The 15,477-nt window shown below is 44.9% G+C and overlaps 1 protein-coding gene across 1 annotated transcript; it reads right to left on the bottom strand.

Moving 5' to 3' along the window:
- Positions 1-1,794: 1,794 nt before the first annotated feature.
- COQ6 (coenzyme Q6, monooxygenase) lies at positions 1,795-15,363 on the bottom strand. Its single transcript, XM_007065231.4, has 12 exons — positions 15,117-15,363; positions 13,135-13,269; positions 8,910-8,968; positions 7,641-7,764; positions 7,020-7,150; positions 6,522-6,629; positions 6,358-6,420; positions 5,860-5,967; positions 3,896-4,098; positions 2,968-3,083; positions 2,283-2,449; positions 1,795-1,982 (listed from the first exon to the last, which is right to left on the bottom strand). The coding sequence occupies exons 1-12, from the start codon at positions 15,298-15,300 to the stop codon at positions 1,953-1,955; spliced, it is 1,428 nt and encodes a 475-aa protein (XP_007065293.2). The 5' UTR covers positions 15,301-15,363; the 3' UTR covers positions 1,795-1,952.
- Between the last annotated feature and the right edge of the window lie 114 nt (positions 15,364-15,477).

The following is a 15,477-nucleotide window of genomic DNA, read 5'->3' as shown; positions in this document are numbered from 1 at the left end:
CTTTTTTTCTGTGTTGGAATTTTCACTGACTACAAGATTGGATGAAGTGACCAATAGCCTGGCTAGATGACATCCAAGAACTAGCTGTTTTAGTCACCCACTAATCTGAGCCCTTGCTGTGCCCATGTAGCCTGCTACTGGTTCTAGACCTGACCTTGGGAGCAGGAATGAGGCCAGCTGCAGCTAGAGCTGGAAGGCAACGGGAGGGAGTGAGACAAGGGCAACAGAAGACCTACCACCATCTCCATATGTTCAAGCCCTTGGGAGAACTTAGGGAAAGGACTGATTGTGTTTGGGGAGTGGGGTAGACTAGAGAATAGCACAAGTACAGTTCAGAGTAAGTTTTCTTTCTGTGTTCTTAGTATCAAGCTCAGGCACCACAGACTCCGTTGGGAGAATTTGCTTTCTCTGTACCAAAGTTGCATTAAGTCTGGAATGCTCAGGGCCTTGATCTTTCAGTTGTACAATTTGTTAACTGAAGCATTACTGCTGCTGCTAATCAAGGGCCCAATTGTGCCGTCCTTGCACAAAACGCTGCAGGACAGAATCCTAAATTTTCATCTGAATTATCCCAGAGGTGAGTTGGACTTCACCTGCTTCTTCAAGTCCCCATACCTACCCTAGTGCAATGAGACTGACTAATGAGCACAAAGTAGCCTTGTAAGAGAAGGGTCCTGATCTGCATCATTGCTGGAGAGGAGAAAGTGCCTGGATAAAGGACATTGACTCTAACAGAAGTGACTGTAGAGCTTAGGGTTATGTCTATACTAAGAGCTAGGGGTGTGATACCCCTGCTCGTGTATACATACTCGTTGAGCTAGCAAGGTGTATCAGTAGCAGTGTAGCTGTGGTAGCGGCAGGGGAGTCATGGCTGAGACAGACATAGTAAAGACCCACCTAAAACCAGTGAGTATGTTCTTGGCATGGCTCAGCTGGGCCTCCGTTGTTGCTACCTATGTTGTCGCTGCTACATTGCTATTTATACTCCCACTAGCTCAATGACAGCTAGTGTGAGTATGCATATGCGAGCAGGAGAGTCACACCCCTCGCTTGCAGTGCAGGCATTGCCTCAGAGAGTTTGCTTTCAGTCACAAACTCACATTTAAGTCCCCTTTGTAATGTTAATTCCTGATATTAGTTAAATGTACATGATAGCACTGCTATAAAATATAAATCCAGTGCTCATGTTACTTAATGCTGTAATCCAATTAATTGTCTAATGCAGGAGCCTGGTGTTTGGAACATTAAGACAAGGCCACTCAAATGCCTATTTTAGTACTTAAAAAGCTATTTTTAACAAAATGTTCTTGGATTCAAGCCTTGGTGATGAAGTTTTCCTCCTTTCCTTTACACTGTTACTCCTCAGTACCAAAGAAACAGGATGGCACGCACAGCCCTCAAGACTAGCCAGTTTCCTGAGAAGTGTCATCCATTAGACACCCCTCGGCCCTCCCAAGAGGGGGTTGCCTGGGGAAGAGGAAGCAGGCTTGGGCTTACAGAGTCAGTCTTACCCTAAATTGGCTTCCCTGCTGCAAACCACACTCACCTCTGGCACCAGATCTTGCTCCAGCAGCTGGAGGCTGACAACCCACAGGGAGAGGATCACATCAGCACCACAGTGCAGCAAGGTATAGGGAAAACAGTACATTTACTGCCTCTTCAGCCTTAGGCTAAAAGGGCCACTGCTATATGAAAGCACATAACAAAGATGATTCAGTAGCTGGAACTACTGGTGCCACAGGACAGGACTTGTTCCTTGGAGAGCAGAACAAACAACTTCAGCAAAGATGAGCATATGTTGTAAGAAAAAAATTTCATTCCTGTTTGTTATTCTTCAAAGACACTATTTAAATACATGTTTCCAAACCAGACCTGATACAGTTCTCACAGGGTTAAAGATCTCAGGTTCCCAGCAGTCACCAGTGAACTGCAGCTCTAGCAAGATGGAGAAATTACTTACTGGCAAAGGACATAATCTGCTCCTAGAGAGGGAAAGGGAAAAAAAAAAAACACGTCACTCGTGAACCAGTCAGAGACAAATATTTAGAAACAAAGCAGAGAACGCTGCTGCATCCTCCTTCACTCTACCCCATGGATACCATCTCTCGTTTAAGGAAAGGAAGTAAAAAAAAAAAAAAAAATCACTCAAGCCAAATACATCTTTGGTTTGCCTCATTCACATGCCATTTGAACACAGCATGTCATTCCTGCTGAATTTGCTTGTGACTCGGCTCATTGTATCACCACAAGTTAATTTGTAGTGTCCTAACAGTGCCTCTTACTTTGACTGGAGACAAGGCATTTGTTGTTTGTAATCCCCATGTCCTCAGCAGCACAAAGGGAGCGACACTTGTGGAGTAGAGTCTCTTTAACAAGTCGATGGCAGCCATTAAAGAGAGGTTATGCCTCTGACGGTCTGTCTCAAACTGTAAGAGGTGCTTTATGGAGCCTGGAAAAGAAAGGATTGCAATTTAATTCTCCCCTAACTGCTCATGCCACTGACATAATGACCTCCACAGGGACCCAAAACACACCAACACACCCCAACAATCTCTGCACCCTCTAGATTCATCTTAAAAAGGTGCTGTTCTATCAGCAAATAGCAAGATCCAAGAGTTTCTTCTTGTTCCCTTCAGCAGCCCTTATTCCCACATCTCCTTACACCAGTGGCCAGCAGAATGGAACATTCTGTAAACTAGGCAACACAGGATGGGTTTTGGGAAGGGAAATGCACCCAGGAGCATCACTCTATCTGGTCCACAGATTAAGTTTGGACACCCCAACTCCTCCCAGTTTATGAATACGCTGATTCATGTTATGAGACACCAATGTGCCCAGAGGTGGACAGGAAACAAACTGGGTCAATCCTTGCCCTGAAGAGCTCACTATCTAAAATAAAGTTCAGATATGCTAGGAGACTTGGAGAAGGGGATATTCAAATTATTGCCATAGATTATGTATCCTTACCCAGATCCTTCCCATTGAAGGCTGCTGTGCTGAGGTGATGTGTCAAGCATGCAATATCTCCAAAGCCCATATTTACACCTTGTCCTGCTAGTGGATGGACTCTGTGTGCTGCATCCCTAAGGGCAGAGCAGAGAGCATCTCAGATCCTAACCGGAGGAGAGCAGAGACTGTCCATGTTTTCCTTACCCACTAAGTACCTTCCCCCTCAGTGCAGAGCAGAGATTCTCAACCTTTTTCTTTCTGAGGCCCCCCCAACATGCTATAAAAATTCCATGGCCCACATGTGCTACAACTGCTGTTTTTCAGTAGATTAAAAGCCAGGTCCGGCATCAGGGGGTAGCAAGCAGGGCGACTGCCCAGGGCCCCACACCACAAGGGGCCCTGGAAAGCTAAGTTGCTCAGGCTTCAGCGCCAGGCAGTGGGGCTCGGGATTGAGCTTTCTGCCCTGGGCCTCAGTGAGTCTAGTGCTGGCCCTGCTCTGTTTTTTTTTGATGAACCCCCTGAAATCTGCTCGCGGCTCCTCGGGGGCCCAGGACCTCTGGTTGAGAACTGCTGGTATAGCACACACTTCATCTCCTCTGTCTAATAAGCCCCTCCTTAGAGCCCTCTATATATACACACACCTCATCTAACAAGTATCTGACATCTAATACTGCCCCACACTGTGCTCCACATACTCTGCCTGCCTTTTTCCTTGAAGAACCTCTCCACTCCATGGCTCGAGACGTAATCCACTTTCTCCACCTGTTAACTGGGAGAGGAACATGTCTGGCACCACAACTGTCACCCTCCCTGAATAATCCACACCCTGCTGTGCCAGAGGTGCTTCGCTTCATTCCCCAAACACACCTTTTATGGAACCAGAAATGGCCTGCTTTCCCATAAAAAAAACAAACCATGACACCTGCAGCCCCAATGAGCAATTTACCCAATAAGCGCCATCCGGTGCCGGACATATTCTGTGGCATGCCCCATTCCAAGAGGAAACACAGCTCGGCTCTTTGGCTCCACTTTGGCAATGCTTGGGGGCAGCTGGCGGGCTGCAGTGCCTGATGGCATCAGGAGAGAAATAGCAGATCGGAACACGGATCCAGCAGTATCAATAAAGTCCGAGTGGTGTAGGTTGCTCCACTGAATAACAATAAAGACAGATTTATATGGTGCCCCAAACCCCAAGGCTTCTGGGTGTCCCAACAAAATTACAAAACAGTGTTTTGTGTAGTGTCCACAGCATACTAGGCACTGAACAAGCACAAGGGATGACATGATTCCCTACCCCAAAGGGCACATTCTGCCTTTACTAACACCAAAAAGCAACATGGCCTAATAAATACCAGACTGATGCATAAATGAACAAAAGCCTCCAAATACACAGTTCTAACCATTCAGCAAACAAGATCATCCTCATTACAGCCTAGAAGACCATCTTAGACCAAGAAGAGCCTGCCCCTCCTATCATTTTGAAAAGTAATTCACTCTCCATTACTATCTCCACTGCTAATCTAACTTCAGACACCAAGGGTGACCCTCTCTCCGAGAGGTGTTTTAATAGAGCTCCCATGTGAAGATGGCCCATCTCAGGGTTTTTTTAAATGTTTTAGTGAGACTTTTTTGCTTGACTTAAAGTGTTAAGAATGTCAGCCTGTAACTGCACTAATGAAAAAGTGAACAGAAATCTAGTAAAAATAAAATCGTAATAGGCTTTCAAGGCTCATGCATTTAAATCAGACACTTTATCTACAAGTTATACAGCCTGGTTAGTATCCATACAAGTTCATAAGTATTGATTATAGCAGGCAAAAGAGAGAGCCTATACTTTTCTATTTGAGCAAGATATGTACTAATAATCAACAAATAAAAAAAAAAAAAGATTCAAAGCCAAAAGCTACCTTAATGCAAATTAACCAGATCTGAATGACAGAAGAGTCACAAGTCAGCATACAGTGAATGCACACAAGACTAAAATGAAGAATTCTTTATTAAAGGGCAAGTTAGACTTTGTAGAAAATAAACTGGAAGTGAAAAGTAGTAAGCTTGTGGGCGTCCCAGGAATTCCTGCCCTGACTAAGAGTTGTCGGAGCCTTGGGACTGCATGAGTTAGGATAGTCAAAGGAAGTGCCATCTCAAAGCACAACTGCACTGTAAAAATGCACTCACTGGTTTTGCATACAAATTGTTATTTTTATATAAATATATGTGGAAAAAATGGTGGGGAAGGAAGTGTGTCTAGAATTACAGGGTGAGATTCTGTAGGAGACTGAAGAGGAGCTGCTGTCCACGACAAAAGGAACATATAAATCTTTCTCTTCAGAGGCTTCCAATTCAAGAACTAACCAGGCTCAACCTGTTCAGCTTTTAAAATGAGGACCAGATCAGGCCTACCCATGTAATGTTTTTCAGCACACACTAGCATGCTTTTCTTCCGAGTCAACTTACTACAACTTCCATAATACGTTAATTATGTTAGGTCCATACATGTCAGAACAACAGTGGTCAATTCCAGATTCATCACAGAAAGATGTTAAGTCTTCCATAATGCACTTACCTGCAGTGGTATCCCATGAGAGGGACATTTCTTCCCACCCTGAAATCCTGGTAATTACACCGAAGGAGGAGGATTGACAGTCCTTATTTTACTCTAGCTAGTGTCACTGCAGAAGCTATTCTTATTTAGACAGGCATCTAATGTTTTGAACCTTATTAATATGTTCCATTAATAAATATTACCCTTTACTCATTTTAAAATTGTCATCTTAATTTCACTGAGTACTTTTTGTATAATAGGATGGAGTAAACAGGGACCAAAATGGCCACCATTCTTTAATTTTCAGAAATCTATCTTATCACAGCAAGAAAGTCAGTTCTGCATCCTCATGAAATGATGATACTCACAAAGGCAGAGTTGATGGTGTCCACAAAGCTTTCCTCATCCATACTAAGAAGCTGTGATGCGTGTTCATGAGATGTGGACCAAACCAAAGAGCTGGCAGTGTCAGAGAGCTGATCCAAGAGAACCATAAGAGTCAGTATCAAGAGACAGAAAAATAATCTGTGCAAGGCTCCCCAACATGCCAATCCAGGAACAGGCGCAGGCCCCACCCACACGCTAATTCAGACCAGGGCCTTCATTCCACCCATCCCAGAACCAATATGTGCAAGGGGCTCCACACCCATAAAAGCTAACAGGCAGGAAATAGGAAAAAAAAATAAATAAGAATTAGAGGGGGGGAAAAACTACAGACAGAGAGGTCAAGAGTCATAGAAAGAAGGAAAAGTCTAGAGGCAAGACAGAGGCAATGTAACTAGGCACGGAAAGGTAAAAGAAAGGTGATTAGAAATAAACGGACCAAAAAGTTAAAGATGGGCGAGTCAAAAGTCACTGTCTCTTACCGGCAGAAGAGCAATTGGCCCTGAAGGGAGGAATCTCTGCCATGCTACATTGTTGTCTGTGGCCTATACCATGGAGAAACATGAGGACTGATGAGAACTGCTGATCTTGCATCACCTACTTAACCTGCGCAGACACTGCAGCTCAGGAACTTGCAGGATCTCACCTCAGACAAGAGCAGAGTAGCAACCACAGCTGACTGATCATATTGATAGTGGATGTTCTGAATTCCAGCTGCTTTCCGGACCATGGAGTTCTGACCATCTGCACCAATCTGTAAGGGGATGAGAAACAAGGAAACCTCATCAACGGCTTTAGAAAAAAAATCAGCATTCCAGCCCTATCTGCAGTGAGTAGCTAACTCAAAGTAGCAAAGGCCTCCCATTTGCACTTGGATATGTGGTTTCTTTTAAATAAATGAGAATACTGCAACAAAGAGGCAGACTCTTCAGCCCTACTCTAATTTAGCACAATCCTCTTCAGCTAGCCACAAAGAAGGCTATTGACATTACCCCTTAGTACCTCTGACACAGTCAGCAGCTCCCCTCACTCAAAACCCTCCCCACTGATGGAGCAGCACCACACACAAAATCAGAACTAAATCCAGTGGAAAGAACTTGGCAAGAGACGGTGTCTGATCCACAGAAAATGGAAGTTTAGTTACCAGCAGTTTGGTCTCTAGTCTGCGTCCATCAGCTAAGTCAATTTTGACCCAAGGGCTTGTGTCAGAGAGATGACAGGAAAGGGGCCAGGTATATCCAACTGCTCTGCTCCTGTAGAGAACCTCCACCTGATCTGATGGAACACAACATAGCAGGGTCACAGCATGATACAGACATGAGAAAAGAAAAGTTACAAAACAGAGCAAAAGGCAAGACACAGCTAGGCAACACAATGACTCTCAGAGCTGACCCCACTGACACCTACCCTTAGGGCACAATGAAGCAATCTAGGCACTTGTATTGCCCCCATCACTGCAGTGTCTGATCACCTCCCAAATAGCTGAGTTGAAAGTTAAAGATGCTTCACAACAAAACATAAGATACCACAGTGAGTGCATGCGTGAAGTCTAGAAAAGGACACAAGATAGAAGGCTTAGATAAAGTTCCACCAAGAACAAGTACCTCTTCCTAACCCAGAGGGACTGACTTCTCCATAAACCTCCGAGTTATCTGCTGAATGGATTTCCTCCCTCTCTCTTCCCCTGTTCCAGAGCTCCCTGCTGAATGCAACTCACTGAAAGCTCCCACACTGTGAATAAAAAATGAAAGCAATTATCGCCTACCTGACACTGCATCTAACTGTTTGGTTAGAGCAGACATAATGACATTGTTCTCCACTACATAACCCATGTCTTCTAAGTTGTTTTTATCAAAGATTATCATGGCTTCTGAACAGGCATCCCATACCTATTAGGGGGAAGAGAGAGACAGAAAATATTATCACACAGCATAGACTCAGCATGCATTGTGCAGCTCCATCAGGAACTGCCCACAACTCTCCTTTAACAGGGAAAGGTGATAGGCAATCTCTAGAGCTTCCACCAGGAATCATCCCTCCAGCTGCTAATATCAGGAGTTTGAGGGAGGACATAGAAAGGTGAGAAAGTCTCCTAGAACAGTGATTCTCAAACTTTTATACTGGGGACCCCTTTCACATAGCAAGCTTCCAAGTGCAACCCCCCTTATAAATTAAAAACACTTTTTTAAACACCATAATAAATGCTGTAGGAAAAGCAGGGTTTGGGGTGGAGGCTGGCAGCTCACGACCCGCCATGTAATAACCCTGTGACCCCCTGAGGGGTCCCAACCCCCCGCAGTTTGAGAACCCCTGTCCTAGGAAGACTCCCACTCCCTATTCAAGCCCAAATTAATGGTGTTAAGTTTGCAATTGAATTGTAGCTCTGCAGTTTCTCTTTGAAGTCTGTTTTTGAAGTTTTTGTTGAAGGATGTCTAATGTTAAATCTGTTATTGAATGTCCAGGGAGACTGAAGTGTTCTCCTACTGGCTTTTGTATGTTACCATTCCTGATGTCTGATATCAGGCATTAATTTGGGCTTGAATAGGGACTGGAAGCAACTGGCTCATTACAAAGCAATTTTCCCTCTCTTGGTATTGACACCTCCTCCTCAATTATTGGGAGTGGACCACATCCACCCTGACTGAATTGGCCTTGTCAGCACTGGTTCTCCACTTGTAAGGTAACTCCCTTCTCTTCATGTGCCACTATATTTATGCCTGTATCTGTAATTTTCACTCCATGCATCTGAAGAAGTGGGGTTTTTTTTTACCCACAAAAGCTTATGCCCAAATAAATCTGTTAGTCTTTAAGATGCCACCAGATTCCTTGTTGTTTTTGTGAATACAGACTAACATGGCCACCCCTCTGATTCTAGGAAGACTGACACACCAAGAATACAACAAGCTTAATCAGTGTATCCTGTTCCTCTCCAAAGAGGAAACAAATCTTGGGCCATTAGAGGTAAATATTTCTGAGAATTCTAGTTACATTAGCAGAAACAGACAGACTGCATTCATGGCAGTGAGTCAGGCACCTGCATCCGCTGGAAGGGTTTGAATCGCAGGCTGCAGACATGATCCCAGGCACCAAAACCTAAAAGAGAGAGAAGGACCCACAACATGAAGAGAAACCAGTCACAATGAGACCAAACTGAGACTCAGATTCACTTTCCTCTCTCCCTCCCCTCGATCCCCTACTGAATAACACTCTTCCAGCCTATCCATAGACTCTGCTTTCTCCACCTGCATACAGAGCTGGGTCTGCCTAGGTTCTTATAAGGCTCTCACACCACTCTTGATACTGATGCAAGACAGGAGGAAAGAGCCACCTGCCTGGGGTCAGTGAAGACCTGACTTCAGGAATTCAATGTAGCAAACAGTCAACTCTCACTACATATACTTAGGCTCTGAGTTGGGGGCACAGGAGGGAGGGAAAGGCTCAAGGACAGTTGATTAAAACACTTTTTTCATCATTAGGATGAAGGGTTCAGATCTGCCTGTAGCCACACATCAGATTCTCTCAGCAGCCCGTGAGTTCCCCTTCTCTATCCCTGAAGACTATACCATCCTTCCTGTTAATGAGGCTTGCATCTTCAGCGTCACATTAAACAAGGGGTGGGCAAACTATGGCCCGCGAGCAGGATCCGTCCTGCGAGCTGTTTTAAGCCAGCCCTCGAGCTCCCACTGGGGAGTGGAGTCTGGGGCTTGCCCCGCTCTGGCACTCCAGCCACAGCGCACGGTTGGGGGCCACTCCACATAGCTCCCGGACGCAGCAACATGGCCCCCTTCCGGCTCCTATGTGTACGGGCAGCCAGGGGGCTCCACTCTGCACACTGCTCCCACCCCAAGCACCACCACTGCAGCTCCCATTGGCCAGGAACCGCAGCCAATAGGAGCTGCAGGGGCAGTACCTGCAGACGGAGCAACACACAGAGCCGCGCCTCTGTGAGGAGCCTGAGAAGGGACATGCTGCTGCTTCCAAGAGCTGCTTGAGGTAAGTGCCGCCCAAAGCCAGTACCCCTGAGCCTCTCCCCATGCCCCAAACCTCTGCCCCAGCGCTGATCCCCTTCCCGCACTCCGAACCCCTCGATCCCAGCGCGGAGCTCCCTCATGCACCCCAAACTCCTCATCCCCATCCCCACCCCCCCAGCCAGAGCCCTCACCACACCCCCGCACCCCACTACCCCGCCCCAGAGCCTCCTCCCACACCCTGAATGCCTCATTTCTAGCCCCACCCCGGAGCCCGCACACCCAACCAGAGCCCACACCCCCTCCCGCACCCCAACCCCAAGCATCAGCCAGCCTCCCCTCAGCCAGATACTTCCACAGAACATGGTGATTCTGTGAAATGGCCACCATCAAAAGGAAGCAGAAAAAAATAACCTTTCACATCACTCAAACTGGATTTCCCAAACTCTGGTCATCTAGGGTAGTGCTCATCTGAACGTTGTACTTCAGATCTTAAGCTCCTTGGTGCAGTCACCCTTTTTATGTCATAGTGCTGAGCATGTTAACAGTGTTCAGCAAATGATTGATAATATAAGCATTACATGGAGAGCTGGAGGCCACTTCACACCAGCCCAAACTGAGTTATCCCACCTTCATCAGCCCGTATGTTGAACCTAACTCGTTTCAATGCACGACTTGTGTTTAGTGTATAAATGATCCGGAGAGGAAAGGGGATGGTTCATCTATACAGAGGAGGAAATAAAATTCAGAAGCCATTCTAGAGAATAGAATCAAAGGGCTGAGAAGTTCTACATTCAATGCAGAGAATGATGAAGTAACAAGGACAGTGGAACATCAAGGAGAATCCCCCAAGTGAGAGTGGACACAAACCATTCAGGGTAAAGATTCAGGAGCGGGTGGGGAAGAGAACTTTCACTTCATTCAAAAATTCCCTGTTCATAAAGGACATGAGAGAGGGTTCTGCTACAGAAAGTGAAATTACAGATACTATGAAATTAAGCACAGGAGCACTGACATCTTAACTGTCTCTATAAACAAATACAAAGTGAACTAGAAATTAAATGATTACGAGCTGATGGGATGATTCTCTGAATCAGAGATGGGAGGAAGATCACTGGTACGGATACCACTGCATCTCACATGTTCCCAAAAGTTGTAATAGGCAATCTGATAACTAAGGAGGCAATGGTGAAATATTTTGTGTAAAGATATGAATAGGGTTGGGCACTTGACCAGTCCAAAAATAATTGACAATATTTGACTGGTCAATTGATCAATGTCAAAAATGGTCAAATATTTTAAAAAACCCACTAATTTATTAAAAGAGTAACAAAAAGTTTCCAATAGGCTTAGCCTTAGATAGATTATACCTAATTACAACAATCAAGTTACTTAACTGAGTTATTTTAACTCAAAAATGTGAAACATAATGAAACTAAGTTCTAAAAAATGAAAGACTGGGACCATGATGCAGTCAAGAAGGTAGGCCACCACCTTCATCAGGACACTCTTCCTGGAATATTTGGTCAAATAATAGGAGATTAACAGACAATATTTAACCAGTCAACTGACCATCTTGCCAAGCCTAGATAAGAGAAATGACAAATAACAGAAGATTTGCAGAAATTATCAGCTACAGACCCCATAACTGAAGGACAGCAAGAGTCAGAAATTCCTCAACCAACTATTGTGAAGTCAAAAAGTGAACGGTGCTGTACTCAGAAGAAGGGATTTTTGTTTCAGTTGGATACCATATTCTTCTCAGTTCTAAACCAAAACCATTGTGTACTGTTGCTCTGCAAATGCTGAATAGGTCCATCCTTCTACTTCAAAGATGCTGTTTCAGGGATGGGTGAAGTGACTTCTGTTTGTTAAATGTTTTGGGATTAGAGCTAGTTGAACTTTTTTCTGTCAACATGTGTGTGGTGGGGGAGGGAGGGGTTAAGAAAAATGGCTTTCTGGAAAATTGTCCAACAGTTCAAAATTTTTGATCAAAACAAACTGAAAAACAATGCCTCATTTTAATACAATACATTTGTTTTTTGTTATTTTTAGTCCCTCCCTTTCCTAGTGGAAGAAAGGGAGGAACCAAAGTTTGTTTGGTTGGTTGGGTTTTTTTGGAATTGGAAAAAAAAAATGTCCATAAAAAAACTGCAAAAAGAAGTTTGTTTCATTCAAAAATGTTTACAGAAAATACTTACAATTTTTTGACCAGACTTATTTGGGATCCTTTGTGATGAAAGGCACCATGAAAATGTCAGAGGTGGTAGAAAAGAGGGCAAGAGAGAACAGAATTACCAGAGTTGGAATTTGGACAGGACCCAGAGATATCCCTGCTCTTGGCCCAGATGCCATAGGATAAATGGTGAGAATCTCAGTTGTCTCTCATAATTGTAACTCCAGCAGCACTGAGCCCCTGCTTCAGGCTGGAGAATTAGTTCAGCAGCAACTCAGAGCAAATTACCAACACCACTTTCTGGAGTACCTAGGTTGTTCTTGGAGTTCACACATCCACGTCCTAACCACACCTAACCCTACTTAGTTTACAAATAAGTATGGCTTCAAGCTAGCAGGGTCAGGGTGCATGAACCAGCCTAAAATCTTCCCACCTACCTAAATATTCATGCTGTGAAAAGCAAGAAGAAAGGGAATAAAAGGTTTGGAGGAGCCAACTCCGTGCTGTGTACCAGAAAGCAGATACAAGACTATTTCAGAACCAGGCTATGAAATTAGTTTTGTGTGGCTGCAAACCTCAGACCAGTTACCCAGGGGTGGAGAAGCCTTCACACCTCAAAATCCACCACCATCACCCTCAACACTAACTGTCCCTCTTGTTGGCTTCTCAGCAGAGAAGTCAAAGACTGAACAGGCCCAAGAGACTGAACTATGCTGCAGAACCAATTCCTCCAAGGCAGGGGTGCAGTACATAGACTAGGGAACAGTGTAAGAAGCTTTCTTCACACAACCCAGGCTGTATCTGTTCTGTGGAAAGAATACTCTAGGGCTGTCACTTGAAGACCTTTCACTAGCACTGAAATCTCACAGAAATCTATACAAAATGAACAAGAATTCCAGAACAAGAAGAAGTCATGCCCCTAACCTAGAAAAGCCTGATTTAGACACCTCAATTCAGAATGCACAGCAGTAAGAAATGGAGAGTAGGAATCAGCCAAGTCAGTTTCAGAACAACAGTCCCAATCTGAAGAATTCTCAAGGGCCTCATAAAAATAAAGCCAGTTCCAGTTTCAGATTAAAGTGTTACACAGAAAGAACAAGAAGAACTGTACTCACTGCTCAGAAGGGTGGCTGAACCAGGGGAGATGGAACTGACCCTGTTACTGTAACTCTCAGGCAAACGGTCAGACACTTTCCTAGGGCCAGCTTCCAATAATAGGATTTTCTTCTCACGGAAGTGGACATCATGTCCTGAAATAGGCAAACATTTATTAAGACACTTTTAATAAAAATTCATTTCTTTATTTATATATCAAGAACTCCCAAGCATTTTGCAATGAGACACACAAATAAAATTCCCTACAGGGAAAAGCATATACAACGCATATTTCTAACTAGGTAAGTACAGATTTAATACTATGAAGGCACTGTTCACAACTCCATAGTTAAGGTTTAAAATTCGTTTTGCAATTAAAGCAAGGATTCAACCTGTTTTGTATGAAAAACTACAGCATATCCTCCCCAGACTTGCAGCACTTACTTTGTTGAGTACAGAACAAATTTTCTGAAAGTTTACAAGTAAATCTGTTAGTTTCTGATTTAAAATTAAGAACCAAATTCTTTAAGAAATTTAGCATCCGTGAGCGTCTTTTCTTTGTCCCAAAAGATCTTAACGATGGAATAACCCAGGCATTTCAAACTTTTCACATAGTTAAAATTATTTGAAATCTTTTGCACAGGCTATACTTGAAAAAAATAAGGTGGCAATTAAGCTAAGATATTAATTATTACTGTATTTAAATGTTATGGTTATACAGGCTACAACTAGGCTCAGGAAATCCATAAATGGGGTCACTGACATTAAAAATAACTTGTCCAATCACTACTCTTCCTCTACAGCGAATTTGCATGCAACAGTTCTAGTGCCTGTAATGACTCAGTAGTATGAAGGATACTTATCAAGAATAGTTCTTACTGGTAGGTTACTTTGCCCAACTGTTACTGCTTTTTAAAAGTTCCATGGCTGCATATGAGCTTTGGGGATCAGCGCTTGAAAGGCTCCCTGCAGCACAGCTGCCTCAGCTCCACTGCACACTGAAGTACCACTCAGAAGAGGCAGGGATGTAAAGGGAGCCTTTAAGAGATATTTGGACATGGGGACTAGGCTCTCCCTGCCCCCCTTCACGTAGGTTCAAAGGGCTATGTGAGACTGGCCCTATAAGTAGATTTCAAATTAAGGGCCAGATTCACCAGTACACTTCAACTTGCCCTACTTCCAAATATTAACAATAGCACAATTATCTCTTCCCACCCCCCAACAAAATAAAAGGAAGATAAACAGGACCAGTGAAAACAGCCAGCTACCAGCTGGAAAGTACCCACTTATTTAAGAGCAAAAATTAAGGGAATGAATTGGCTTAAAATATTGGACTTTTTTAAAATTAATGAAAAAGAATTAAATAAAAATGTGTAGGCTACTGCTGTATGGTTTCAAACAGAGATTCTCCTTTTCTTACCCACAATAAATTGCCACTTCTCAATGAAAGCTTTTTCTATAGGAAGTGTAATGACTGCCCTAACTAAAGTAGGGACAACTCCATTTTAGGCCTGGTCTACACACAGTATAGAGTTATGGGTGTGATTCCCCCCCACCCCCATCAGTAAATCAACACAACCCTTATAATAGATACACATAGGTTACTTCCCTTCTCCCTTTACACAAGTTACACCCCTATAAGCATCTGTATCCAGAGATAGCCGTATACCCGCTTTGAGAGTGGAGCGGAGCGTTGTACCGTTTCAACGCTACCAGCAGAGTGTGGACGAGTCTCAACCCGGGCACCACAAACCACTGCCGAGCCCCAGGTCTTGATGGAGTCTAGCCAGGGTCCTCCCTCTGCCCCAACCCCCTCCTCCGCCCGCGGGAGGGGCAACCACCGCTGGGCTCGGAGGCTTTTCCGGTCACATTCACGACCACTCAGAACCGGGGCCCGGCAGGGCCACTCATCGGGACACGCTCTAACCCCACAGCAAAGAGGATGGATAGACCGCCCCGCCCCGCCCCGCCCCCAGCCCAGGTGAGCACGACAAGGCCTTACCCAGCGCCGCGGCCATAGCGCTCCCGACCATCCCCCCGCCCGACACCACCACATCATACACCGGCCCGGTGCCTGCAGCCCGCACCGGGACCCTCCACGCCAGGACCGCGGCCCGCCCGGCCCGGAGCCCTCCTCTAAGCGGCGACAAGACACCACATCCACCCGCGGACACCCACACCGCCATCACTGCGGAAGTGACGGACCCAGCACCATAACACCCGCCCAAAACGGAAGTGACAAAACAAGCGCCATGACAACGCGTGTGCCAACAGCTGAGGTGCATGCCCAGCCACTCCTTCCTGGGAATGTCCTCCCAATCGACGAGCAGTGGGAAAGGCGATCATTGGCTATTGAAGCAGCG

Source organism: Chelonia mydas, chromosome 6, assembly GCF_015237465.2.
Source record: "Chelonia mydas isolate rCheMyd1 chromosome 6, rCheMyd1.pri.v2, whole genome shotgun sequence".
Taxonomy (NCBI): domain Eukaryota; kingdom Metazoa; phylum Chordata; order Testudines; family Cheloniidae; genus Chelonia; species Chelonia mydas.
This window is presented reverse-complemented; position numbering and strand designations above follow the sequence as displayed.

Bases quoted from the DNA above. Each gene is read 5' to 3' on its own strand.
- COQ6 (XM_007065231.4), bottom strand. From the start codon at position 15,300: ATGGCGGTGTGGGTGTCCGCGGGTGGATGTGGTGTCTTGTCGCCGCTT. The intron at 6,421-6,521 runs GTGAGATCCTGC...TCCATGGTATAG, and splicing joins CTACTCTGCTCTTGTCTGAG to GCCACAGACAACAATGTAGC. The intron at 4,099-5,859 runs GTGAGTATCATC...ATTGTTATTCAG, and splicing joins ACACCATCAACTCTGCCTTT to TGGAGCAACCTACACCACTC.